Source organism: Anabrus simplex, chromosome 1 (genome assembly GCF_040414725.1).
Source record: "Anabrus simplex isolate iqAnaSimp1 chromosome 1, ASM4041472v1, whole genome shotgun sequence".
Lineage (NCBI taxonomy): Eukaryota > Metazoa > Arthropoda > Insecta > Orthoptera > Tettigoniidae > Anabrus > Anabrus simplex.
This window is the reverse complement of record NC_090265.1, coordinates 416,402,854-416,430,064: the sequence shown is the minus strand read 5'-3', so window position 1 is coordinate 416,430,064 and position 27,211 is coordinate 416,402,854. Positions and strand designations below refer to the sequence as shown.

The following is a 27,211-nucleotide window of genomic DNA, read 5'->3' as shown; positions in this document are numbered from 1 at the left end:
GTTGGGACTTAACGGTAAACAAAGTGCCGGGGGAACCTTTTCAGATTCAAATGTTTATCAACGGTTTGAAGCAAACACTTTAAACATACCAGAGAATGCAGATATTCCAACAACCGATATTTCAGCACCCTTGTTCTGTTGGGTGACGATGCCAATCCTCTAAAAACGTATTTGTTGAAGCCATATTCAAGACAAAGACTTACTACTGAAGAACGGATTTTCAATAATAGACTATCAAGAGCTAGACGATGCGTAGAATATGCCTTTGGCATTCTGGTAGCCAAGTAGATGTGTTTAAAAACTGAACTGCAAATCAATCCCGATAAAACAGACATCGTCGTTGAATGTATTTGTCAACAATAAGGAGGGTCTTACTTCTCTTGATATTCCTGAGGTGGACTGTAAGCCCCTACACAATGTGCCAGTTTCATGGAGATATAATTACTACGGAAGAAGCACGAACGAGGCTAGAGAAACCTTGAAAAATTATTTTGTTAGTCCAGAGGGTGAAATTCTGTTTCAATACAACTAACAAGTCATGTTCTTGATGGATAAAATGTAAAAATTAAGTCTAATTGCTTATGTACCTAATAAATTTAAACCCCACATCAACACAAAAAAAATTGTACTTACTGCTAGTGTTGAGTTCTGCAGCAACTTTCTCCCACTTTTGACGAGCAATATTTCTGTTATGATAATTTTTGTCTCTTATATCACACAAACACCTCTTCTCGTACACAAAACTGATCAATTTATCGCACTCTATGGTGTGATAAACCAAATCCCTCTCAATTCAACGCACTAAAACACCCAAAACAGATGCAGGTCGCACGAATATATCAAACTTGTTTCAACGGTCAACTGGTTCTGACGCCCTCATGCCTGTTCTGACGTCTTGGTCGCTGCCAGTGTACACACTTTCATTGGAAAACAGGCGTTTGTTTCTTCTGACCAATTCGTCCGTACTCATCAGAACTCGCATCCATAATAACCGTAGCCTAAGGTAGTGAATAAAATTTGAGTTATATAAATTGTTATTAACTACATAAGTTTTGTGCTGTCATAAGCATGTATAGTATTGTACAGGTACCTTTTTTTCCCCCTAGATTTCAATTTTTAACTTATTTATTTTGTATTATGTATTTAGCAAGAATACAATGAAATTTCCAAGTTCGTTGAAATCATTTAAGGCTAGGCAAACAATTCATAGGGAATCTCTCACCTGCGTGACAGCTCTAAATGCAGATATTTGATGATTGTGTGTACAAATATTTTTACTTAATTCTCTATACTCTTATTTAATGGAGTTGTCACTGTCGGGGGAAGGCTTTGTAACATCAAATCTTGATGTGAGGAGTGGCTGCAGGAGTAACGAGAATCTGAAAGCTAGATGACACATAGGAAAACAGTTCATAGAATGAAGAGCAGATGGCAGCAGCAAGCAATGAATGTTGTTGTTGCTGTCTTATCACTACACACTACACAGATGCAATAGGATCAATGACTCTAATTAGCCATGAATCGGCTCACTGTATCGATTTAGTAACGTGAACGGAATCAAATGAATAGATTCAGTAAAATGAATCGAATATCCCATCACTACTACACAATAATATGACCACGCTAGTCAACTTCAAACAATTATGTTCCTAATCCGTACGTAGGCTGTCATGCGACAAATATTCGGTACAGTAGTCTTCACTGTATAACTCAAAACAATAAATTTCTAAATTCTGAATGGAATGCGACACACAAGCACAAATAGGCTTTCTGGGTTATTCAGCAATCATCATCATCATCAAGTTTCCAGGGTATGGTTTACGAGCGCTCTCCATTTTTAAAAAGTCTAATCGTGTACGACTGCTCCTTCAAAGACTTCATCCCAGTTGATTCCTTTGGATATGATATCTTCCTTCACTTGGTCCAGCCACCTCCTCCTAGATCTTCCAACAGTAATCTCAGTATGCAACCATTGTTTTGCAATTCTTCTTTCTGTCATATGTTTGACGTGACAAAACCATCACAAACGTGTCCTTGTTATGGTCTCCTTCAGGGACTGGTTTATTCCAGCTTGTTCCTAGTCTTTTGAAGACCGAGCTCGATAGCTGTAGTCGCTTAAGTGCAGCCAGTACCCAGTATTCGAAAGATAGTAGGTTTGAACCCCACTGTCGGCAGCCCTGAAAATGGTTTTCCGTGGTTTCCCATTTTCACACCAGGCAAATGCTGGGGCTGTACCTTAATTAAGGCCACGGCCGCTTCCTTCCCACTCCCAGCCCTTCCCTGTCCCATCATTGCCATAAGACCTATCTGAAGCAACTAGCAAAAAAAAAAGTATTTTGAAGCATGCTTCTTAGAAACTTCATTTTTGAAGCCTGAAGTCTGCTGTCATATTTTTTGCTAGTTGTGAATGTTTCCAACCCATAAGTCAATATAGGGACAAAGTATGTTCGAAACAGAGTTTGTTTTGATCTTAATGGTACTTGTTTATACCAGAGCAGATATCGAACTTTCTGATAGAATTGACAGGATTTCTGACTACGGTTATTTAATTCAAGCTGTATTCTGTTGTCACTTGATATTATGCGTCAAGGTACTGATACTGGTTTACTGTTTCCAACTGTACACCCTCCCGCACCAGATGTTACACACACGAGCCAGCGTACAATATCAGTGGAAACTGGAGAGCAAAACTGAACTTTTGTGAGGCTAACGGCTTGCTTCACGAAGGTGTAATTTAGCCTGTAAAGATCAGGACTTCAAGGACATTACTCGTTTTTGTGCAACTTTCTCCAACATGCCTCCGTTGGAGAAGACTCTAATCTGTGTTGGAAATCACGTTCCTTTCACAAGGGATGACAAAGAATACTTTCAGGGCTAGGAAAATGTGATCATACAAAGCGGTAATAGTGAAAATTCGTGATGCGAAAAGTGAGGTATTTTTATATAGATTTAATACGACGTGAATTGGTACTTACAATTTACGACGTTCTACACGAGAAATCATCTTTATGAGGAAATCCCTAACAAGACTTTACTGCATTTTCTTGCGTGTGGTTAAATATGGCCAGGCCATTCCCATGTAAATTTATAGTGAAAAGGTAATCACTATTTTACTGGCACTTGAAATATGTTTTCATTATACATATAAGGTTAGGTTAGATGACGCAATTTGAATAAGTAAACCGAAATGTTTGTCACAGAACCCACTAAAGTGATACTAGCCCAATTTTTCAGAAAGAAATTGAACACACACATTCACATTTCTCGGAATTAGAAGATAACTAACGGGTAAGCCGCAGTATGCAAATCTGCAGAAACGCAAGTTTTGAACAAACTGATTGCCGTTTCATACAAATTTTAATGTGTGTCGCTTTTCCCCCGACATTTGCGAAAAATCTGATATAATGACAATCCACTATAGCGAGTAAAATTTTCAATGTTATGAATTCTCGCTATAACGGACTTCTACTGTACATTATTTCCTTATTAAACTGATAAAATATTCTTCACTAACCCTAATTAGAACATAGGCACATCACATAATATGCAAATTGTCCACCAAGAACAAAAAGTCAATAATATACAAGTTGAATACTTACAAAATTACGCAAATGTTCTACAGCTTCCAAGATAAGTTCCTGATGACCTAATTTATGGACTCCGAGATGGTCTAGATCATCTGGTCGAAGATTCAACAACTGCTGTCCATTTACTTCATTATTTAGAAAGGAATGGATATATGAACCAACTGCATTGTCTAGACCTGAAAGAAAATGAGAAAATATGCCCTTTGTTACACTACAATATTCTTAAAGAAATTAAAGAACTAGTAGGCCTAACAGAAATAGCATGATGTACAGTTTACATATATGCACAGTATACTGACATTCAGAAGTAAAATGGAAGGTATCAACACATACAAAATACACCTGCAAAGTTTCAGTTCTCAATTGTTATTTTCAATGTAATACAGTCGAACTCCTATATATCATCACCAAATGTCCGACTCGGCTGAATGGTCAGCGTAATGGCTTTCGGTTCAGAGGGTCCCGAGTTCGATTCCCGGGCAGGTCGGGGATTTTAACCTTTCTGGTTAATTCCAAATATTCATAGTTTTAACCAATCAGATATACAACAAAAGATTTACGGTTCTACAATTCAACAAGCTCCAGAAGACGGCGCATTTTATTACAAAATTTTAACAGAACATAAAGAGTTTTTATCCATAAAACCATCTAGCATTGTATCTTTGAAATGAACATTTTAATAACATACTACTGGACTCAGATCTATTCGTCCTACACTAACGTTGCAATCGAACTTGGAGTTTCTATGCTTACGAGTGCTTGAAAGATACCTAGTTATTACCAAATATTTGAAGCTTGAGATGAGATTTTCGTACTATTTTAAAATTTTGACTCATAAGTGATATCTTGCTGTAAACTAGATATTTTTAAACTTAACATAAAATTAGTATCGGATACCAAGGAGTTAATTTTATTGATATGTTGTTGCATATTGTTGTATCGCCAAGTTTCTCTTCACTTGTTATGCAGCTGATGATGGCGTCATGAACGCCGAAACTAGTTCTGTAATTAAAGATATGTTGTAAAAAACATCAGACAACTTTGTATTTGTATTGAAAAAGGTGAAACTATAAGATTTTAAATCAACTGTTAATTCTAATGGCTCAGGGGCAGGGTGTTTGTACTGTCTTCAACATCCCTGCAACTCACACACCACACATAACACTATCCTCCACCACAATAGCACGCAGTTACCTACACATGGCAGATGCCGCCCATCCTCACCGGAGGGTCAACCTTACAAGGGCTGCACCCAGCTAGAAATAGCCACACAAAATCATTATTATCACCAAATATACACCCACCCTCAACTATCGCCCTCAATGAGCAATGAAGATATTCCTGATTAAAGTAGCATAGTAACTACCTCGATAAGTGTAAGAAATCTATCGATTTAAAATTATCGTCAGAAACCCAGAAACTTTACCATCAAATGCAAACATGGTTTTTACCTAATCCTTTAGGAATGTGAACATTCTAGATGCTACCGGCCCTCATTATCTTGAGTGGTATAGTGCAAGGGATTTAGGCCCGGTTTCTTCAACGAATGTTAAGTGTTAACTCTGCTGTTAAGGAGGCTTAACACATAATTTAACAAAATGGTCATCTCATCAAGAATTGTTAACACTAACAAATTGTTAATACTTGTGTTAAATTAACCTGGCAGCAGCCCTGTGTTAAACCTCTTAACAACTGCTAAAATTTCAAAATAGAGGCATGTAGAAGACGTAAGTCTGAAGCTTTACTGGTGTATGAAGACTATTTATAGGCAAAGGACGGCCCATAATAAGAAATAACTACTTTCTAGAGTTGTCAGAAGATATAATTCTAATTACCAAAGCTATAATGAACAAGATATTAGACAATATTGAAAATAGGTTAGAGTTTCCAACAGTGAGGACAAATATCATGAAGCAGGATTCCCTTTGGACCACATGGAGGTGATAAAACACTAAAATGTGAACACATTTTACTCAACCTTGTCAGATCTCCTGGGGGATGGGAAGATTGGAAGGGATAGATAAGGAAGAGGGAAAGAAGTGGCCGTGGCCTGAAGTTAGGAGGAGAAGTGGGAAACCACGGAAAAATACTTCCAGAATAGCTGAGGTGGGAATCGAACCCACCTCTAATCAGTTGACCTCCCGAGGCTGAGTGGACCCCCTATCCAGACCTCGTACCTCTTTTCAAATTTCCTGGCAGAGCCGGAAATCGACCCCGGGCCTCCAGGGATGGCAGCTAATCACACTAACCACGACACCACAGAGGCAGACAAATTAATTTTATTTTGCGCAAAAATCATAGCTGCAACGAGACTCGAATTCACGTCTACGAGGTTCGCAGACAAGTACGGTGACAACTTGGCCACCACCCCGTTCCGCTGTGATGTAACTCCCAAGTATATATGTCTTGCATTGGAATTGGGGATACATTAATTTTTCAGAAGTTATTAGGTTGCAAACCTGACATGTTTAAAGTATAATTTGTTTGTTTGTTTTAGTGTTCTACCAACTCCACTTTGTCCGAAGCAGATTCTGTCCAAGGACATCTGACCTCATTTTTTATTTTTCGAAAACGAAAGCGTGTTGACTTAAACCCTTATACACGAGTTACCGATGAGTTTCTCCCCACAGGTACAATGAAGCACAGTGAAATCAGTTGACCCCAGGATCTGGCCTCTACTTGTTAGATATTATGCTGGAGACACTTTTCATATAATTGTAGGCGAGTATGTTCAAGAGTGCAAGAAAAAATGTGTAGAATCCTGCAAAGAATTCCTGCTGCCACTGCAGCATTAACAAGGCATTACATTATTTTCTCCGTAATAAAATAATGCCCGAAAACCATTCAAAACACATCAATTATCACATTTTCCCGGTGATAATATAAGAATAGGCTATATCGAATGTTGTGATATAACAGTCCGTTCTTTCATTTTGTAAGCAAATTCGCATAATTTTAATTTAAAATTAAATGAAATAAAAACTCGCATTCATCACAACGCTTTTGTTGCCTCTTACTTTATATGTTTACGTCTTATCGGTCTCCGCTAACCATAACCTATAATAATGTGAACCATGTGTCTGTGTGACAAAATACTATTTCAACACACCACTAGGAACGCTTTATGTAAAGAAACAAAAGACGCTCACTGCCAAACGTGTTCAGAAATCTCACTGAAATGTGTTAATTTGTCTTTAACAATTGTTTCGTAACAAATGTGTTCGTGAAACACGGCACTTTTAAACAAAGTGTTAAATTAATAACAACTGTTAGTTAACATCTGTTAAGTAAAATTTAACATACAGTTGAAGAAACCGGGCCTTAATGTACCTGCTCTGAAAGAATGATCATGTCATACAACAGGAATTTCCTTGAAGCTTATCACTGTGGACTGTTTCTGAGAATAAATCTGGAACCCTGGACAAAGCAATTTGAGGGTAAAGAGCTTGGCAGCAGCTAACCTTGAACTGTTACGAACTTCAGTCCTGTCTGTGTTATTTGCCCTGCGTGCGCAAGTTTCTACGATACATAAACTCACGACATTAAGTGTTTGCTTATAAAGAACAGCATCCTCCTGCAAGTCAGGAGAACATAGCAAAGCATTTTCCATTGTTTTGAGGGAAAACCATAAGAAGACATTGTAAGTGAAAAGCGTACGTGGATGAATGAAACATCTCTGCCAGCCAAAAATTGAGAAGTGCTAAGAGTGAGAAGCTAGAAGCAGCTGCTGTTGTTTGGATATCTCAAGTCAACGGAGTAAACAAAACTGCAACAATCAGGTTATTAAGAAATAAGCAAAGTTTATAGGTGACAAATTAGGCATTACAGACATGGAATACAGCAATGGTTGGCTATTCCATTTCAAAAAAAGAAAAAGCAGCAGCCATGAACTGCCATAGCATGTAAAGCATGGTGAGAAGTCAACTGGTTGTACAAGACAGTCACAAAAATCTTTCAGCAACTATTAAAAATTACGATCAATCAATCAATCAATCAATCAATACTGATCTGCATTTAGGGCAGTCGCCCAGGTGGCAGATTCCCTATCTGTTGCTTTCCTAGCCCTTTCCGAAATGATTTCAAAGAAATTGGAAATTTATTGAACATCTCCCTTGGTAAGTTATTCCAATCCCTAACTCCCCTTCCTATAAATGAATATTTGCCCCAGTTTGTCCTCTTGAATTCCAACTTTATCTTCATATTGTGATCTTTCCTACTTTTATAAACGCCATTCAAACCTATTCGTCTACTAATGTCATTCCACGCCATCTCTCCGCTGACAGCTCGGAACATACCACTTAGTCGAGCAGCTCTTCTTCTTTCTCTCAATTCTTCCCAACCCGAACATTGCAACATTTTTGTAACGCTACTCTTTTGTCGGAAATCACTCAGAACAAATCGAGCTGCTTTTCTTTGGATTTTTTCCAGTTCTTGAATCAGGTAATCCTGGTGAGGGTCCCATACACTGCACGATGCAAGTGATGTGTACCATATGGACAAAAATGCTTTAATTTATCTTATGCAATCTGATAAAACAATTTCAAATGCCACTGTAAGAGGTTGCAAGAAATACAAGGAAAGAATAACCATTGTATTCCGTACCAGTGCCAATGGAAGTGATAAAAAGAGATGACATTGAACAGTAAGCCTGCTAAACCTCATTGTTTCAAAAATTGTAACTCATCTCTTTACGTTGAGTATAGGAACAATATAAAGGCATGGATGACCACTGCTGAATTTGACAAATGGATCACAGATTTCAACAATGGCATGAGAATAATCTCAATGTGTTACTCGTTCTTGACATTGAGCCATATCACAAAATTCCAGTTAAGATACGCAATATCAGGGTGGAATTTCTTCCCCCTCAATGCACTGGATATCTTCAGTCTTTGGACGTGGCTATAATCGAAAGTTTTAAAACATATTGATGATGATTATTGTTTAAAGGGGCCTAACAGCTAGGTCATCGGTCCCTAATGGAACGAGGTGCAACAAAATGACACGATAATTAAAACTTCAAAATGTATCCACTGACTAGAACCTAAAACAAATAATGATGAAAAAAATGACCATGAATCCAGAACAGTCAGTGGATCCAATTCGCAATTCCTTATTTTCAGAGATGATCCTCGTGGTACAAAGGGGTCCAAAATCCATGTCACTGGCCCCTTCATAACAGTTGTATGTATGTATGTACAGTCTTCAGCCCTAAGACTGGTTGGATCCTCAACAGCTCTGCCATCAGCTGTCATAGATGGTGGCATCACTGAAGAGGTGTACTGGGGAAATGAGGAGTGAGGTAGTTTCCCGTTGCTTTCCTCACCGAGCCAGAAGTTGCTATTACATATCAGTCTGCCAAGCCCACTGAAATGCATGCACCAACCGACCCTATGAGCACCATTTTCACATCGTTCATAGCAGGGACTGGCTGCAGAAGGAATGGCATTACTAGCATTGCTCATACCTCAGTCACTTTCATATTGTCAAAGCCAAGGATAAGACAGAGACAGGTCAATGAAAGACAAAATTGCTCTAGACTATACCAGAAGACATAGTGCACTGTAAACACTATGTCCTGCCAGCAAAGGCATTCATAATAGTTATCACTGGTAGAGCAGAACCATGGTCTTCCTCCTATAGTGGCACTAACCACAGGTAACGTAGGCTCATGGTGTTTCTCCACGGTGTTACTAATCAAAGGTAATGTAGACCCTTGGTATGTCTCACACAATGGCACCACTCACAGGTAACCCATGGTGTTTCGCATATAAGGGTACTATTCAAAAGCAACAGACCCATTTTGTTCCCCACATGGTGGGCTAATCACGGGCGCCAGCATTCCTGTGATGTTCCTCACATAATGGAACTAATCACAGGCCACGTATACTCATGGTGTTGCTCACATAGTGGTACTAATCATATACAATGTAGACCCATGGTGTTCCTCACATAGTGGTACTACTCATAGGTAACACAGACCCATTCTGAACACAGTGGAACTGACCGGTGGAATGCACGCGATGACACTTATCACAAGCAATGCCCAGACCCATAGTGTTTCTTGCATAATGGCACTGCTCCTATTGTAACGTACTCGTAAGGTAGTAATAGTCGCAAGTAATGTAGACTCATGGTGTTCCACACAATTGTACTAATCACATATAGTCTCATGGTTCTAATGTCATCATCCCTTGCTCGCCCTTTCTAGTTGCCTCTTACAACAGGCAGGGAATACCGTGGGTGTATCCTTCGTCTATGTCCCCCACCCACAGGGGTAGACAGAAAGAAAAGGGATCCAACACTTCGAAAAAAGAAGTACCAAAGAAAGAAAGAAAGAAAGACAAGGGCCACGCCACGAAGAGTGTGAAAATGCTTTTTATTTTTCCCCTATTTGCTTTACGTCGCACCAACACAGATAGGACTTATGGCGACGATGGAATAGGAAACGGCTAGGACTAGGAAGGAAGCGGCCGTGGCCTTAATTAAGGTACAGCCCAGCATTTGCCTCGTGTGAAAATGGGAAAACACAGAAAACCATCTTCAGGGCTGCTGACAGTGGGGTTCGAATCCACTATCTCCTGGATGCAAGCTCACAGCTACGCACCCCTAACCGCATGGCCAACTTGCCTGGTGGCGTGAAAAATGAAAGACTCCCTAGGCCTTGAATGCTCTAATACCATTGGGGTCGGAAAAGAACAAGAGTTGACCAAAGGAGGTTGGGCAGAATAGATGAAAGTGAGGAGGCTGGCACAAGTAAGACCCCGCGGTTGCCAACCCAAGTTCTAAGGTTGAGAGCCCCTGGGGCCCCTTTTAGTCACCTCTAACGACAGGCAGGGGATACCGTAGGTGTATTCTTTATCTGCGTCCCCCACCCACAGGGGGTAGTTTTTAAAACACATTACAGATGCTATCAAGTGGGAAAAACAAGGTCATTTAACAGATCAATGATAGAGATTCTGTTTGTCACTTTGTTGTTGCTGTGTCTACATCAAACTTGCATGGAAGAAGAAAAAGAAGAAGAAGTAGTTTCAGCTACAACAATTAGGAACTGCTGATCCAACACCGGAATCGCTACTGAAGCTGATTCAGCTGAGGGAGCCTAACCAGTCCAAGCAATAGAGGAAACTCTTGAACATCTGCCAATTGGAGACAGCAGAAAAATTCATAGCAACAGACCAAGAAGAGCCAGTGTTTCAGGAAATTTCTGCTTATGACACTGAAATCACCAGAAAGTTCCAATAAAAATGAAATACCTGTGCTGTTGCTTCATAAGATCATTACTAAGGAATCTGAAGAGTCTGTAGACCTTTTGCGTAGTTATTCTGAACATACATATATCTCAATGGAAACGCACGATTACCTCATTGCCATTCATTCAGCTATTTCAGCTCACAGTGGGATTTGTAAAGTTCAGTTCAAAATCAATTCATTCTTCAAAGAATCTGTGTGTATATCGCATATTGTATACTCCACTGAAGTTATTTTTCAGACCTGAATAAATGTAGTTTAATGTTCTTACGATAACTGTATACAATTTGCATGAAACATCTGTCATGGTATTGTATGAATACAAAATAAAACCAAACCAAACCCCATGGCACTACAGCCCTTGAAGGGCCTTGGCCTACCAGGCGACCGCTGTTCAGCCCGAAGGCCTGCAGATTACGAGGTGTCGTGTGGTCAGCACGACAAATCCTCTCGGCCGTTATCCTTGGCTTTCTAGACCGGGGCTGCTATCTCACTGTCAGATAGCTCCTCAATTCTAATCACGTAGGCTGAGTGGACCTCGAACCAGTCCTCAGGTCCAGGTAAAAATCCCTGACCTGGCCGGGAATCGAACCCGGGGCCTCCGGTTAAGAGGCAGGCATGCTACCCCTACACCACGGGGCTGGCGAATACAAAATACCTGCATAAATTAAATGTAGAATTAATACTATTCCAGAAAATCCCTGTACAGTATATCGCTAGGTAGCATAAATCATTCAAATTAACGTTTTAAAACATGACCTCATCCTAATGCCACCCTTTTCATTGCGCCAAGTAAACTCTGTACAAATGAAGCATTATAATGAGGGATAAAGTAATTTTTTTTTAAATTTTGTTTTGAATGAAAAAAAGATATATTGCCCTTTTCACCACTCTACCCCTGTTCAGCTGTTTCTGAGAAGTGGTGTCCTGACTTTGAGTTAGTATATATTTTATGAAAGACTAGCAAATGTACCCGTGCTTCGCTAAGATATAAAAGTAAGTTACTGTAGATGCAGTGAATTACCTGTCTCTTAGTGTTATCCAGAAACAGGGGGAGATTCCCATATGCTCTTTCGAAACTGAAGTGCGCGTTGCGGAGTTGTGATGATAACGGCAGATTCACTTGCCTATTGCCATTCACAATCGAGTAGGGAAGTTTCATTTTAATGGCAGGCCCCATTACCTACTGAGCGGTCACACTCGATTTTGGGAGTTTTCGTTACACCCCTTTCCTGCTTCCAGACAGATTACAGCTGTTGTTGTTGTTTGAGTCATCAGTCCATAGACTGGTTTGATGCAGCTCTCCATGCCACCCTATCCTGTGCTAACCTTTTCATTTCTACGTAACTATTGCATCCTACATCTGCTCTAATCTGCTTGTCATATTCATATCTTGGTCTACCCCTACCGTTCTTACCCCCTACACTTCCTTCAAAAACCAACTGAACAAGTCCTGGGTGTCTTAAGATGTGTCCTATCATTCTATCTCTTCTTTTCGTCAAATTTAGCCAAATCGATCTCCTCTCACCAATTCGATTCAGTATCTCTTCATTCGTGATTCGATCTATCCATCTCACCTTCAGCATTCTTCTGTAACACCACATTTCAAAAGCTTCTATTCTCTTTCTTTCTGAGCCAGTTATCGTCCATGTTTCGCTTCCATACAATGCCACGCTCCACACGAAAGTCTTCAAAAACATCTTTCTAATTCCGATATCAATGTTTGAAGTGAGCAAATTTTTTTTCTTAAGAAAGCTCTTCCTTGCTTGTGCTAGTCTGCATTTTATGTCCTCCTTACTTCTGCCATCATTAGTTATTTTACTGCCCAAGTAACAATATTCATCTACTTCCTTTAAGACTTCACTTCCTAATCTAATATTTCCTGCATCACCTGCCTTCGTTCGACTGCACTCCATTACTTTTGTTTTGGACTTATTTATTTTCATCTTGTACTCCTTACCCAAGACTTCATCCATACCATTCAGCAACTTCTCGAGATCTTCTGCAGTCTCAGATAAAATAACAATATCATCGGCAAATCTCAAGGTTTTGATTTCCTCTCCTTGGACTGTGATTCCCTTTCCAAATTTCTCTTTGATTTCCTTTACTGCCTGTTCTATGTAAACATTGAAAAGGAGAGGGGACAAACTGCAGCCTTGCCTCACTCCTTTCTGGATTGCTGCTTCTTTTTCAAAGCCCTCGATTCTTATCACTGCAGACTGATTTTTATACAGATTGTAGATAATTCTTCGTTCTCGGTATCTGATCCCTATCATCTTCAAAATCATAAATAGCTGAGGAGATTTTATTATAATGGCAGGCACCTTCACTACTGCCAATTAAAATTAAGTTGTGCTGTTATCATAATGACAGACTTGTTATTTTTTGTTTTGTTTTTTTCATGTCAGTCACACCCGAGCTGATGAGTTTCCATTATAATAGCAGGCCACTATGCCTAATGCCAGTCACATTTTAGATGGGTAGATTTGTTTATAACGGTAGGCTCACTTGCCTACTCCCAAACACAATCGGTTAGGGGAGTTTTGAACAAAATTGCATGCTCCCTTGACTTCTGCCAGTCAAATCGAGAAGGGAATTATTCATTACAATGGTAGTCCCTCCTTACTAATGCCAGTTACACTGCCAGTCAAAGTCGATGTGGAGAGTAATGATTACAATAGCAGACGCTCTCCTGTTGAGAGTCGCTATCGATTTGTAAAATATTAATAATGGCAGACACACCCTTTCTACGTCACTACAAATCAACTTCAATTTATATATAGACCGATATACGAATACATCATATCGACAAACAGACTGTACCATAAGACGCCATTTAATGGTCTAAATAGCTGGTCTTATGATATATGCTCGTATCTCATCTATTTATGGGTAATAGTAAGTTAGAAATGTTGAATAGGGTGAAATTTGGGTAAGGTTTACCCACAGTGCAATATTTATGGATACTTAAAAGTGCTACAAACATAGAATTTGGCTCACATATGGATATGGGGTGGGCCAATGTTCGTGTAGAATTAGATGATTCTATCTTTTGTTTCAGTGATTCAAACTATGAATTATATGTGTACAAAGTGCAAAATGTAGGTACGTACAATCGAGAAATACAGATAAATCTAACGTATAAGGAGTACAGATACGACAAAACGTCATAGGACCAAAGTTGTAGATCACTACAAACTGAACAGAGATTGTGCCATCCGTTTTGTGGTATGACAAAGTTCTGCACCAACATTTGAACTTATTACTCCCCGGCGGAGAATTGTGTGCTAAAATTCAATTCAAGAACTGTTGTGCTACAGCGTAAAATTTTCTCAAAATTTCCTACATTTAACCTTGTTATTTTGATAGCTTTAATCTTATTAATTGTTCATAATTATTCAACTTAATTCGGTCTGGTGTTTAACCAGCCTTCAAAGTAATTCAACTGTTCCGACTTTGTAATCTGACTTTCGCAGCTGTCGTAAGACAATAGTCTTACTTATTTATATTTTATTCGCACAGCCTGTGGCAACTTTTTCGCTCAATGCCAAGTGCTGAAGTATGTTAAAATATTAATTATTGTTAAAATTTTCCTACTTCTTGTTATTTCTACATCATTTATATAATAAATTTGTAACTGCTGATCTCCTTTCTTATTTCCCGAGAAACCTTGGAAACCCCTTCCGGCTTTTCCACTGTTTTCTCCAATATTTTTCAGGGGTAAAAAGTGAAATGTTTAAAGATCTTGGAAGCTTTCTGTCGGTTACAGGCTAAGACATACAATTTTTCCAAATTTCGATATTCTAGCTCATCTGGCAGATTGTGCTGCAGTCTTGCTTGCGGGGGGTAAAAATGAGGACTTTCAGCTTACAAATATGCAGATAATCATTTTTACATCTGAAACGGATAACAATGAAAATTTTGCCAAAATAGTCAATGTACAGACACACGGTCGTTACGATTTTATTTATATAGATAAGGAATCTGCTCCACGTACGCCTTTTGGGCTATGTCTGTTGGACTTAGCCTGAAAAACCTACCGTTCGTAATATCTCTTATTAATCCTCCTATCGAAAAAATGAACATGAGAAAAAAGTTTTAGAAATGGATTTCCATCAAGGTTGGTCAACTTCCAGTCAGATTAGTCTTGTATATATTGTGGGAGAGTAAAATCACTGTTTCAGTTCCCTATAAACCCCCAGTCCATTCCGGGAATTTGACATGGCATGGACCCAAAAATCAACCTTTGGACAGGTGGATGCTAAATATGAAGTTTGGTTGAAATACCCCTGTAGTTTTCAAGTTTTAAGAAATACACTTTACGCGCACCCGCTTTTGAGTTAAGTCCGGAGGGACCTGTACTGAAAAACGGTCCGTTAATATCTCCTTTATTAATCCTCATATCAAAATGACGCACATGAGAAAGAAGGTTTAGACATTGATTTCCAATAAGGCAGGTAGATTTCCATTAAGTTTGATTGTGTATATTTTGTGGGAGTGCAAAATCACGGTTTCGGTTTTGTATAAACCCCCAGTCAATTCAGAGATTTAGAAATGTTTTTAGCCCTAAAACCTACTCAAGAACAAGTGGATTCTAAATATGGCCATTATTACACCTGAAACGCATAACTGAATGAAAATTTTGCCAAGATAGTCAATGTACAGACAAATGGTCGTTACGATTTTATTTATATAGATTGACATCCTCTCTTGATCTGTTTAAGGCTTTTATTATAGACTCTTGTTTTTGGTTGTGTATTGTTTTACTGTGTTATTTAAGGTGTATTTGGATTATACCTTCACAAATTGAGGACTGAAATATTTATTGGTAGTTGCCACATCATTAATTACCACTTACCAACATTTTCCATCTATAAACCTACCTACCCTTTTGAAGCATTATACTATAAAAGAAAAGGTAAAAATAATTAACAATTTTAACTTTTAAGTAATGTATGTTTAATTCTTCATACACAACAGTCAAGAAAAGTAAAGCATGTATATATTTGTGAGGTTAACAGAAAGCATCTGCCAAGATATTTCTGGAAATTTTATGATCTAGTTCATGCCATTCATAGACAGACTAATAAATAACCAACAACATTCATGGCCCACCCATCCATATCAGCTGACAGCGTGTCTTCTAATGTTGAAAACTCTGTAAAATGCAGGAACAAGTTTACTAAAAGACGAATTAACATCTACATCACCAGAAGTCATAAGGGTTCTCGGATCCTGCAGCAGATTCTGGAAGCGATGAAGTTACTAATGCTACTTTGATTTACCATTCATTCAGCTATTTCAGCTCACAGTGGGAGCTGTAATGTTCAGTCCAAAATCAATTCATTTTTCAAAAGTATTTGTGTGTATATCAGATATTGATAACTCCACTGAAGTTATTTTTCAGACCTGATTTTCAAACCTGAATAAATGTAGTTTAATGTTCTTATGATAACTGTATATAACTTGCATGTGACATCTGTCATGGTATTGTATGAATACAAAATACCTGCATAAATTAAATGTAGAATTCATTGAGCAATCATGTTGTCCTTCGTGTGGTTTATGTTTTAATTCTGGCCATGGATTAACTATACATAAATTTAAGAAACATGCTCAACCATCAAATAAAAGGAAAATTGAAGTACGCCAACAAGGGGTATGACCCAAGAGGTTGCTAGCCTATGCAATAACCAGCCACTTTACTTGAAGATAAGCGCAGAACTTCAATCTAAAGCAGAAGACTGGCAAGTAGCGTTTCAGGAAATCCATGATCAGCTTCCATTCTTCGATTCTGATAAATTTTAACAGCAAAATGTCCAGTTTTCTTATGTTTCTGTGTGAAGCCAACTCTAAATTACCAGTTCTGGAATGCCCTGCTACTCATTACCACCGAATAAGGAAACTATGTAAACAGTACACAGCAATAAATTGTAAGAGCACATCTAACCCTCAAAAGATGTTCCAACGCTCAAAGGAAGAAAGAAAGCACAGCCGGGCTGAGTGGCCCAGACGGTTGAGGCACTGGCCTTCTCACCACAACTTGACAGGTTCGATCCTGGCTCAGTCCGGTGGTATTGGAAGGTGCTCAAATACGTCAGCCTCGTGTTGGTAGATTTACTGACGTGTAAAAGAACTCCTGCGGGACTGAATTCCGGTACCTCAGCATTTCCGAAAATCGTAAATGTAGTTAGTGGGATGTAAAGCAAAATGACTTATTATTATTATTATTATTATTATTATTATTATTATTATTATTATTATTATCATCATCATCAAGAAAGCACTGTAGATAAGAGTATGAAGTTGCTCAGTATAATTATTATAACAGAAGAAGAGCAGCAGTTGTAAATAACCCCAAAAAAGTGTCCAGTTCCATAAAAAGTACAGATTGCAGAACGTTTGGCACCACTCATGAAAATGTCAGGGAAGACTGTGCAGGTAGCAACATAAGGGAGAATATTTTTGAAATTCTGACAATGACAAAAAAAAATTAAAAGAATGTCTATAAGACACTTCTGCTGGACCAGATGTGTACAGTTCACAAACTATTAGAGAGAAAATACCAGTAGGCTATATGCTATAACAGCTTTAATTATTAACTTTATGCTATTTACTCACCATGTACCAGAGACATTTAGAAAAGTTCAAACAGTTCTAATAACATACCTTCCGGGCATCTTGTAACAATCTATCCATAATTAGAGGAATAATTGAATAAGTTTCCTGTACCTCAATACAACACTTCCAAATTATCCCAAATTGTGTCTGATATGACAGCATAGGCACCAGAATGGAATGATTGAAATGCTAGCAATTTCAGGAACATTTCCAATTACTTAAAAACTGTCAACAGTTCCAGCCCTTACCCCAAAATCCTTGAACGATCCACGAATCCAATTCAGGCCCACCAGGCAAGAGATAGACATGCCACCCCTACACTCTGGGTCTGGTTCATTACTCAAAAACATTACTTATTAAATTTAACAATTTTCCTTCACCTTTCAAAAAGGTGAAGATGTGCCATAATGATTGTCTGATAATAAAATGGGCAAAATACATTACAATATTCTATGCATTTAGTAAAACACAAGATCTCCACACACCATGGATTTACCGCAAGCTACCCAAACCAGTTAAGTGACAGGAAAATGGAATATCAATTTTAAATAAAAAGGAGAAAACATCAATTCTATGCAGCGGATGTGTGCAGACAATGAGGGATGATGACCATTAAAATAAAAATATATAAGCAGAGAGCTCTACAGAAACGAAAATAACCAATGGAAGAGTAACAACAGGCACTCAGGGAAATACAGACATGGACGTAAGTATTCGTACAGTATTCAGGCAGTATTATTGGACCTTTATGTTTTCTTAAATATATCAATATATGTAAAGAAATGGAATTAGAGATAAGGCTTTTTGCATATGATGTTATTGTGTACAGAGTAATAAATAAGTTACAAGATTGTGAGCAACTGCAAAATGACCTCGATAATGTAAGATGGACAGTAGGCAATGGTATGATGATAAACATCGTTAAAAGTAAGTTGTGAGTTTCACAAATAGGAAAAGTCCTCTCAGTTTTAATTACTGCATTGATGGGGTGAAAGTTCCTTTTGAGGATCATTGTATGTACCTAGGAGTTAATATAAGGAAAGATCTTCATTGTGGTAATCACATAAATATGATTGTAAATAACGGGTACGGATCACTGCACATGGTTATGAGAGTATTTAGGGGTTGTAGCAAGGATGTAAAGGAGAGGGCACGTAAGTCTCTGGTATGACCCCAACTAGAGTATGGGGCAGAACTATAGTAACCGGTACTGAAGGTTTAGTAACACAAGCCACCACTAGGTGGTGAACGCGAGCTGACTGTCGTACTAGTAGCGCTGAGAGGAATGACAATGCTGCCAACTGCTGGTTGTTGGTTTGATATGGCTATACTTTTTTTTTCATGCCGTGTGGACAGAATGTGCCGCAGCAATAGAAAAGAACCTCTTGAAGAGTGTGGCCCCAAAGGGGCCACTGTTCTCATGACAGAGATTGGCATAGATTGCAAAGATGGGTTGCAACTACTAAACTAAATTTTTTTCTTGCCGTGCAAACAGTATGCGCCACGGCCTTTCAAACTTCCCTGGCCGCTTCATAATTTTTTTCTTCTGCAATTGTCCGTAACAAAATCTCGGCCTAATCCTAGTTGTCAATGACATCATCCTCTTCCATACGTGAACCAATCACTGTTATAAGCAATGGAGTATAGCGTCTAAAACAGTATTTTTGGTTATAAAAGTAAATGTACTTCTAGGGGCGGGCGGGACGGTCCCTGGCAAGCAATTTGAACACATCTCTCTTCCATGATCATTTTAAAGTGAGAATAGCAGCATTTAAAGTAACATTTTTATGTAATAATCCTTGAGTACCGGTTAATACATTTCTACCGAGTATGGTTCCAGTGAATGGGACCCTCAGCAGGATTACTTGATTCAAGAACTGGAAGAAATCCAAACAAAAGCAGCTCGATTTGTTCTGGGTGATTTCCGACAAAAGAGTAGCGTTACAAAAATGTTACAAAGTTTGGACTGGGAAGACTTGGAAGAAAGGAGACGAGCTGCTCGACTAAGTGGTATGTAGTACAATTTACGAACTTCACCGTATAGATCCGTATTGATACAGTTACAACTAAGAAACAGTTAAAATACACGTCACTTTACAAGAGAAAAACTATTTTATTAAAAAACATATTAAATATTAGGGACCTGTTTTGTCTCTATTTGAGACTTCGTCAGCCATATAATCACGTGGTAGATTACAACACTCATTGTTCAGAAAATGAAACAAATGGAATACACCCATGTACTACTCATGATTATAATTTGTAGTATAATTAAATTATCAGTCACAAAACTTTTCCTTCAGGAACATGCTTCGGAGGTGAGAAAGTCCAATTACCAAATCTGTACGAACAACCGATAAGAATATCTAGAAAAGCACATGCACAACCTGGCTTCAGGCAGCTGACAAGATAGCTGCCAGTAATTGAATCCAATGAACCTAGGAAGTCTACAGGGCAATCTATGGGCCTTTTTTTTTTTTTTTTTTTTTTTTTCACCGAGTTGAGACTTCACTTGGGGACAGGAACATTCAGTGCAAAAAGTCTTAATTTATAAAATAACACAAATGTTCTTGAAACGTTTATGAATAATTTTTCAGCTACTTATACTTATTGTAATGTAAAAATGGCTTAGAAACTAAAATCTATCAAATTATCAAAATGCCAAGTCAGGTGTGGGGACATGACATGGAGGTGCTCTAAAATTTTAAAAATTAAAAATCTTTATTGAAAAAACAGATTAATGGACTAAATAGATCTTATGTCAAACTACATAGGGCCTACATACATACAAACATACAGTACGCAAAACTTTTCTTGAGCCCTGAGCTCCACAGTGCAGAATGGGAACTAGGGCTCAAGAAAAGGTTTGCGTACTATACATAAATCATCATTATAGACCGTTATGCCTTTCAGCGTTGTCTAAAACACAATCTAGCTTACAATAATAATTTAAAATTTTAAAAAAATCATTTTTAAACCAAAAAACCACCTGGGACAAAAATCTGCCATTTTTTGAAGAATGACCCCCCAACCTATATAAGAAGTATTTATGTTTGTTTGTGCCGAGAGTTCTACAAATAAAAACTTTGTAAGTTTCTTAGTGGCTGTACGAATTTAAGTCTCATGTCTGTGTGTTCTTTGGGACGCCGGGCTTTAGAGATTTTCAGAAGGACAACAAAACCAGGATGTCATCAATGCCTAAGCCAAAAAGATTATGTCTGTTACAATATGTTCAATTCGATTTCTAATATTTTGAGGTAACAATCGTGACAGCCGTAAAGAAATGCAATATTAGATGAAAACGATTAAGAGATAATTCACCTACGGAAAAGCGTGACACGGTTTTCAGCAAGAAAGGGGAAATAAATGTCTATATGAGCGTTTCAAGAATACTATTTCCAATAGCACAACATTCATGTAACCATATGACACACGGTACGAATTACCAGACAGTAACAAGAGCAGCGTTTATTTCGCACGGAACTCGTCGTACGACGTTCAACTATACTACAGGTAGATGACAAGTAGTGCCGAGCAGAATGTCAAAAACATCACTTGCAGGTTATCAATTTCCGTTATTCGATTTTAAAATGACCGATATTCAATATCGAGCTCGTTATCGTGTACATTATGGTAAAAGTACATTGCATAAGTTTCGAAAAACTAGTAAGTCGAAGAAAGAAGAAAAAACGGAAGAGGGTGAAGAGGCGCATAAAGACATTGTCAAGTGATTGATTTAGGGTGGGACCGGAAACGCACAACGTACACCAATTTTCGAAACAAATGGGGCAATAGTCCATTCACGAACATACAATAAAGTTCCTATTTGACTTATGAATACATCTCAGCTGAGACTTCGGTAATACCTTTCAACCATTCTGTCACTTGTTCAGGTTTCCATTCCGCAACATTCACATACGCCATCTTACACAGCCATCATTGCCCCGACACAGCAGTACCAACGCAAGCATAAAGCTCTCTTGGCCAATACCCCTAATCTCAAAAAGAGTTTCCGGATGACCGGTTCCGATTGAGGATTTAGCCCTAGTGCTATCTCGTGACGTTTTGGCTAGACTGCCTTGATTGGGGTGGAAGGGTATCCTATTGCGCGGGGTTCATTGCTGGTCAGGATATAACCTGCGCCCCTTTTTAGGGGTGTGATTAACTTTGGAGATCCTGGGTTTAGGTTCAGGATTTCTTTGCCCACGAGTAGAGGTTGATGTCAGTCTCCCATGGCACAAGGATTGTGAGCAAGCAGGTACAGGCGTAGGTCACCCATCCAGGTGATAACCACGCCCGATGTTGCTTAACTATCAATTATACTTTCTAGACTAATTCAGTGCTGAGAAGAAGAAGGTTCAGAGTGGGAGTCAGCAAGGCTATATGCTGGGGAGGGGGGTTCTGGTTAGGGTCCTTGGCAGGGGATAACAATTGAACACGTGACAGGTTGGTTGAAGGGGTGTTTTACCCACTAGGGCCCACGAGAGTTGAAGTCTGACGTTTAGCGCCACCGGCGAGAAAAAGTTGACTAACGCTGCTCGAAAATGGCCTGTTGCTATAGCAACGATAACAGAGTTGCAACATTTTAGGACGCTATAATCACGTGGATTGGCTTGCTCTCAGTCACTTTCGTCGTTCATATTCTGACTGATTTATTTTCTCGATGAAGTATCGTCTTCCTATTGTGTTTATTATACCGTAGTTTATTCCTGAATTGTACAGGTACCGTTAACAATCCGAGTTAAATAATAAAAACTATCAATGTGTGTAGTGTTGTTCTATTCTGTGATTAACATGTGCATTTGTTGAGGTTATTGTCAGAAACTGATGATTTTGTTAGTGATTATGAAATCTTTTATATATATCGATAATGTCGTGTTCTGTCTTAAATGCTGGAATTATTAACACTAGCTTAGGAACCGGTCAAGGGTAAATGAATTGTATTAGGCCTAGGCCTACATGTTTTATTAAACACTCAGCCTGTCTGAAAGGGTGGTAGGCTGCAAATGGAGGTACGGTAACTATGGCAACGCAGCGTACTTCGTAGTTACAGCTTTCGCCGCTCACCTGTCAGACTTCAACTCTCTTGGGCCCTACTATAGTGCATGATGAGCCGTGTACTTGGCATACTGGGGAGTATGTGGGATATTTGAGGAGAGAGTAACTTTAGAAGAAGGTGGAGGAGGGTGGAGGTGTCTTGGCTGGGATGGTAGGGAGTGGGGGTGAAGGGAGGAGGGACTTTGAGATTTAAGAGCGGGGAGGTTTTTTGTGTGTTGTGGTGAGCGTGTTTGTAGTGTGCTTTAACTGCTCGTTTGATGAAAGGGCAGCCAGGGAACGAGGCGACATGACTGCCTTGGCAGTTGGCACACTTCGCCTGGTCCCTTGGCATCTTACAATCACAGTGGCGGTGAGGGCCACCACAACTGTTACAGTGGGTAGATTCCGTGTAGGATGCAGCGGTATGATTGAGCTTTAGGCAGTTAAAGCATTGTGTAACAAGGGAGGGGGGAGGGGGTTTATGTGTTCGTGATATTGTAGGGGTGTTGGTCGGTGTGGTAGGCTTAGGGGTACGTTAGCTACACCTACTCCCAGTCTGAGTGGTTTTGTTCAGTGTGTTTGGGATTGGGTCATTAGGCCCAGATCCAGTGTCTGTTAGTGTGGGTGGGGATTTGTATGGATTAGAATGGACTGAGTGGGTGGTGGAGTGGGGGTACTGAGATGTTGGTTTAAGTAACAGCATATTTAAACATACGAGGGACGGCCTAATTAGCTCAGTAGCTTAGATGCTCGCTTCCCTCCCTGGAGGTTGAGGTTGGAATCCCTGGGTTGAGATTTTCATCTCAAGAATCACGTGGCGTCAGGAAAGTCATTCGTTACTTTCGTTTTGGCAGGAGTAGGGACTACGGGTGTGAGTGTGAAGTAACGAGAACGAGGGAAGAGAGAGCGAGTTCGAAGGAGTGTTCGGTAAAAATGAACGTAACCACATTACAAGTCTAAAATCTGATATATCTATATATATATATATATAAAGAGTTTTGTCTGTACATTGCTCAGAATTTGAAAATAATGGTATTTATGCATCGGTCATGTCCACAGTAACAAGAAAATGCACTGTTTTCTTTTCCGTAATTTCTGTCTGTCTGTATGTATGTACACGCATCACTAGAAAACGGCTAAAGAGAATTTAATGAAAATCGATATGTAAAGTCGGAGAATAAGTCGCTACAATCTAAGCAATAAATAATTTTATTCACGCTGACAGAAATGGTAGTTTAGGGGAAGGCCAAAAAATTAATTTTCAAATATTTATGTTATTAGTGGTCCTATCTTAATAAAAATTGGTATGCAAACTCGGTGAGCAAGTCGCTGCAATGTAGATTATAAATAATTGTATTCCCCCTGAGTGAAATGTTAGTTTGGGGGAAGGCCTAAGACCTGAATCTTAAATATTTACGTTATTAGTGGTCATATATCATTGAAAACTGGTACAAAAAGTCGGAGAATGAGCCACTACAATCTAGGCTATAAATCATTTTATTCACGCTGAATGACATGGTAGTTTAGGGGAAGGCTTAAAATTTTATTCTCCAATATTGATATTATTAGTGGTCGTATCGATAAATACAACATAACCAAAGTAACAAAGAATTAAATTTCCGACCATTTATGTCTTATACATTTTTAAAGGAACCGGCTATGATAACACAGATGTTCATGAATTTGTATTTTTGTTGTCCATATCGAAGCAGAGCCACAAGAAAATGGGTTAATAGAATTTAATGAAAATCGGTATATAGAGTCGGGGAATAAGATTGTACAGTCAAAGCTATATACAATTTTATTCACACTGGATGAAATTGTAGTTATGGCCAAGGCGCCTAAAATTTAATTTGTAAAACCTATGTTTTGGGTCCTATCGAGAAGTACTAGATACCAAAAGTTACAAAGAATACAATTTCCGATCATTTATGTTTTATTCAGTTTTACCGTACCGACTATGATGAGTGGTATTTCAGAGTCGGAAGAAAACTAAATGTGAAGGCCTACAATATCGAAAGCGCAAAATATTGATCAACAATAACATTACATTGACCATTGTTTGCTGTGATGTTATTTGTCTTTTATGCTCCCTTTCAACTCCGACAGATGGGATTACTGCTGCGTACCGCGTATAATAGCCTGACTGAATATTGGCGGGAAATAGCTGAAGAGTTAGAAAACTTTCTTCTTTAGCATTCCATTCCTCTGGTTCATACATTTCCTGATTCTGCTGATACACAACACACTGGTTCATCATAGTATTCCAGCTATTCGATCCCTACTCTTACGCGCTGTTTTGAATGAGCAGTGTGCAGAGGCTGACTTAGTAGTAGTAGTATGACCTGGTCTAGAATAACAATTTAGGGCTATTCCAAATTATAGCACCAGAATTCACTAAATAACTCAAAACTGAACACTGAAAAGAGCCATTTCTTAAGAAAAGCTTCTTCCTCTTCACTTTTATTAAATTCTACATTCATTTTATTCCAAATTAGCAGTGAAGAAGGGGTTTCTCCTCTGGCTTGGAGGAAAAATTTGTCCCCAAGTCAGATAGATTTTTCCGCCGCCAGTGTAGTGAACTGATATTTTCCGACTCATCGGGTACTCCTAGGAAACAGATTAGTAAAAGGGCATAGTTTTTGCTCTGGGAGTCTCCACTATTTGACCCTTTCCCCGCCGAAAAAAGACGAAGAGTGTTCACGGATCACGGCTGTCTGCGGCTTGGTCATTCCAACTCTGGAACTTTGGACTGTTAGATCGGCAGTGTAGTCCTGTTCGTTGAAAGTGAGAAAATGTGTGGTGTCTCATTTAATCGAGTATTCCACATGGAAGCATTGCTTCTAATCGCGCAATTCCTACTGATGTCATTGTTATGTATGTTCGTTTCAGTTGAGAAAACTACTAAGACAGTCTTTCTGAGGATGTAAGAAGTCAGGTGTAGAGTGAGTGTCTGCCATTATAAGGAAAAATCCCCAACCTGATTGTGACGGATAGTATGCAAGTGGGTCCACGATTACAGTGAAAATTCTCTAACTCAGTCTTCATATGAGAAAAGACGTTTGGTGATTTCCCCGTTGCGTTTCTAGGTTAACGTTAAGAGCTATGCAATTTAATACAATCTTGCTCACAACGTGTACAATACCTAACCTAGAATTCTGTATACAATGTAGATAGCATTCGGTAGCGATGCACGGGTACATCAGCTAGTTGATTATCCTATAACAAAAAAATCTGCCTGTCTGGATGAAAGTTAACAATTCTCCCACATGATGGAGATAAAGTGGAATAAATTACATACATTCGTGAACATATCCCACACCAAAGGACATCTGGTAATTAAAAATTAACAGTTGCATGGTTTTAAGTTTACATAATGACTTTTCCCTAACTTAAAGGTATCAATACATACAATATAACATAATTATGACGTTGCTGTTGTTGTTGTTGTTGTTATGTTTGAGTAATCAGTCCATAGACTGGTTTGATGCACTCCTCCACGCCACCCTATATCCATATCTTGGACTACCTCTACCATTCTTCAATCAATCAATCAATCACTAATGATTTTAATTTAGAGCAGTCGCCCATGTGGAAGATTCCATATCTACTACTTTTCAAGCCTTTTCTTAAATGATTGCAAAGAAATTGGAAATTTATTAAACATCTCCATTGGTAAGTTATTCCAATCTCTAACTCCCCTTCCTATAAACGAACATTTTCTCCAATTTGTCCTCTTGAATTCCAACTTTATCTTCATATTGTAATCTATCCTACTTTCAAAGGCACCACTCAAACTTATTCGTCTACTGATGTCATGCCACGCCATCTCTCCACTGATAGTTCGGAACATATCACTTAGTCGAGCAGCTCGTCTCCTTTCTCCCAAGTTTTCCCAGCACAAACTTTACGACAATTTTGTAACGCTACCCTTTTGTCGGAAATCTCCCAGAACAAATCTAGCTGCTTTGTTTTATATTTTTCCCAGTTCTTGGATCAAGTCATCCTGGTGAGGGTCCCATACACTGGAACCATATTCTATAGATAGAAAGATATTTATTTCAATAATTATATATATATTTAGAACATTGAACATAACAGGCGATTTCGCCCCTATACATGTTCACATACAGAGAAAAGGAAAAATAAACAATAGACAATACAAATTTAATAATAATAATAATAATAATAATAATAATAATAATAATAATAATAATAAACCACACAGATCACCAAAAAATAAAAAGAAGAGAAAATTATCGTATCCCCTGGGCATGTCATAAGGCTCGTTGGACACTCCGGAAACGTGTAACCCCTAAAGTAGAGCCACCACAGCAGTCATCCTCAGAGCCTCGTGCCATGCCCCTCATTCCGTAGAATTAACACCACAGAATCAAGAAAGTAAAACTAAAAGAGAGAATAATAGTAATAATAATAATGATAGTAATAATAATAGTAATAATAATAATCTATGTATAAAAATATTATTCGTAACAGTCATTTGCTGTAGCTGTCTCTTACTCAATATTCAAGCATGCTCATCAAGTGTCCTTATTTCGTTCTGCGCTTTCGTCACTATTGTTACTGACCTACACCTAATCAATACTGCAAACAACACCACTCAGCATTTCAACACTTGCGTTCCCAACAACTCTAACACAAACAGAAAGACCTTGCCTTCATGTAATCCCATATCATTACCCAACTCCCCATAC

At 38.6% G+C, this 27,211-nt stretch overlaps 1 protein-coding gene across 2 annotated transcripts in view; it reads right to left on the bottom strand.

The window, feature by feature from the left end:
• The window catches only part of cnk (connector enhancer of ksr), a 316,579-nt gene extending 295,171 nt beyond the window's left edge, over positions 1 to 21,408 (bottom strand). For both annotated transcript variants that reach the window (XM_067135099.2, XM_067135098.2), the window contains exons 1-2: positions 21,326 to 21,408; positions 3,600 to 3,763 (exon numbers count right to left, since the gene is read on the bottom strand). In XM_067135099.2, the coding sequence (XP_066991200.2) occupies positions 3,600 to 3,763; positions 21,326 to 21,383 (222 nt within the window). In that variant the 5' untranslated portion in view covers positions 21,384 to 21,408. The remainder of the gene's footprint in view (positions 1 to 3,599; positions 3,764 to 21,325) is intronic.
• Between the last annotated feature and the right edge of the window lie 5,803 nt (positions 21,409 to 27,211).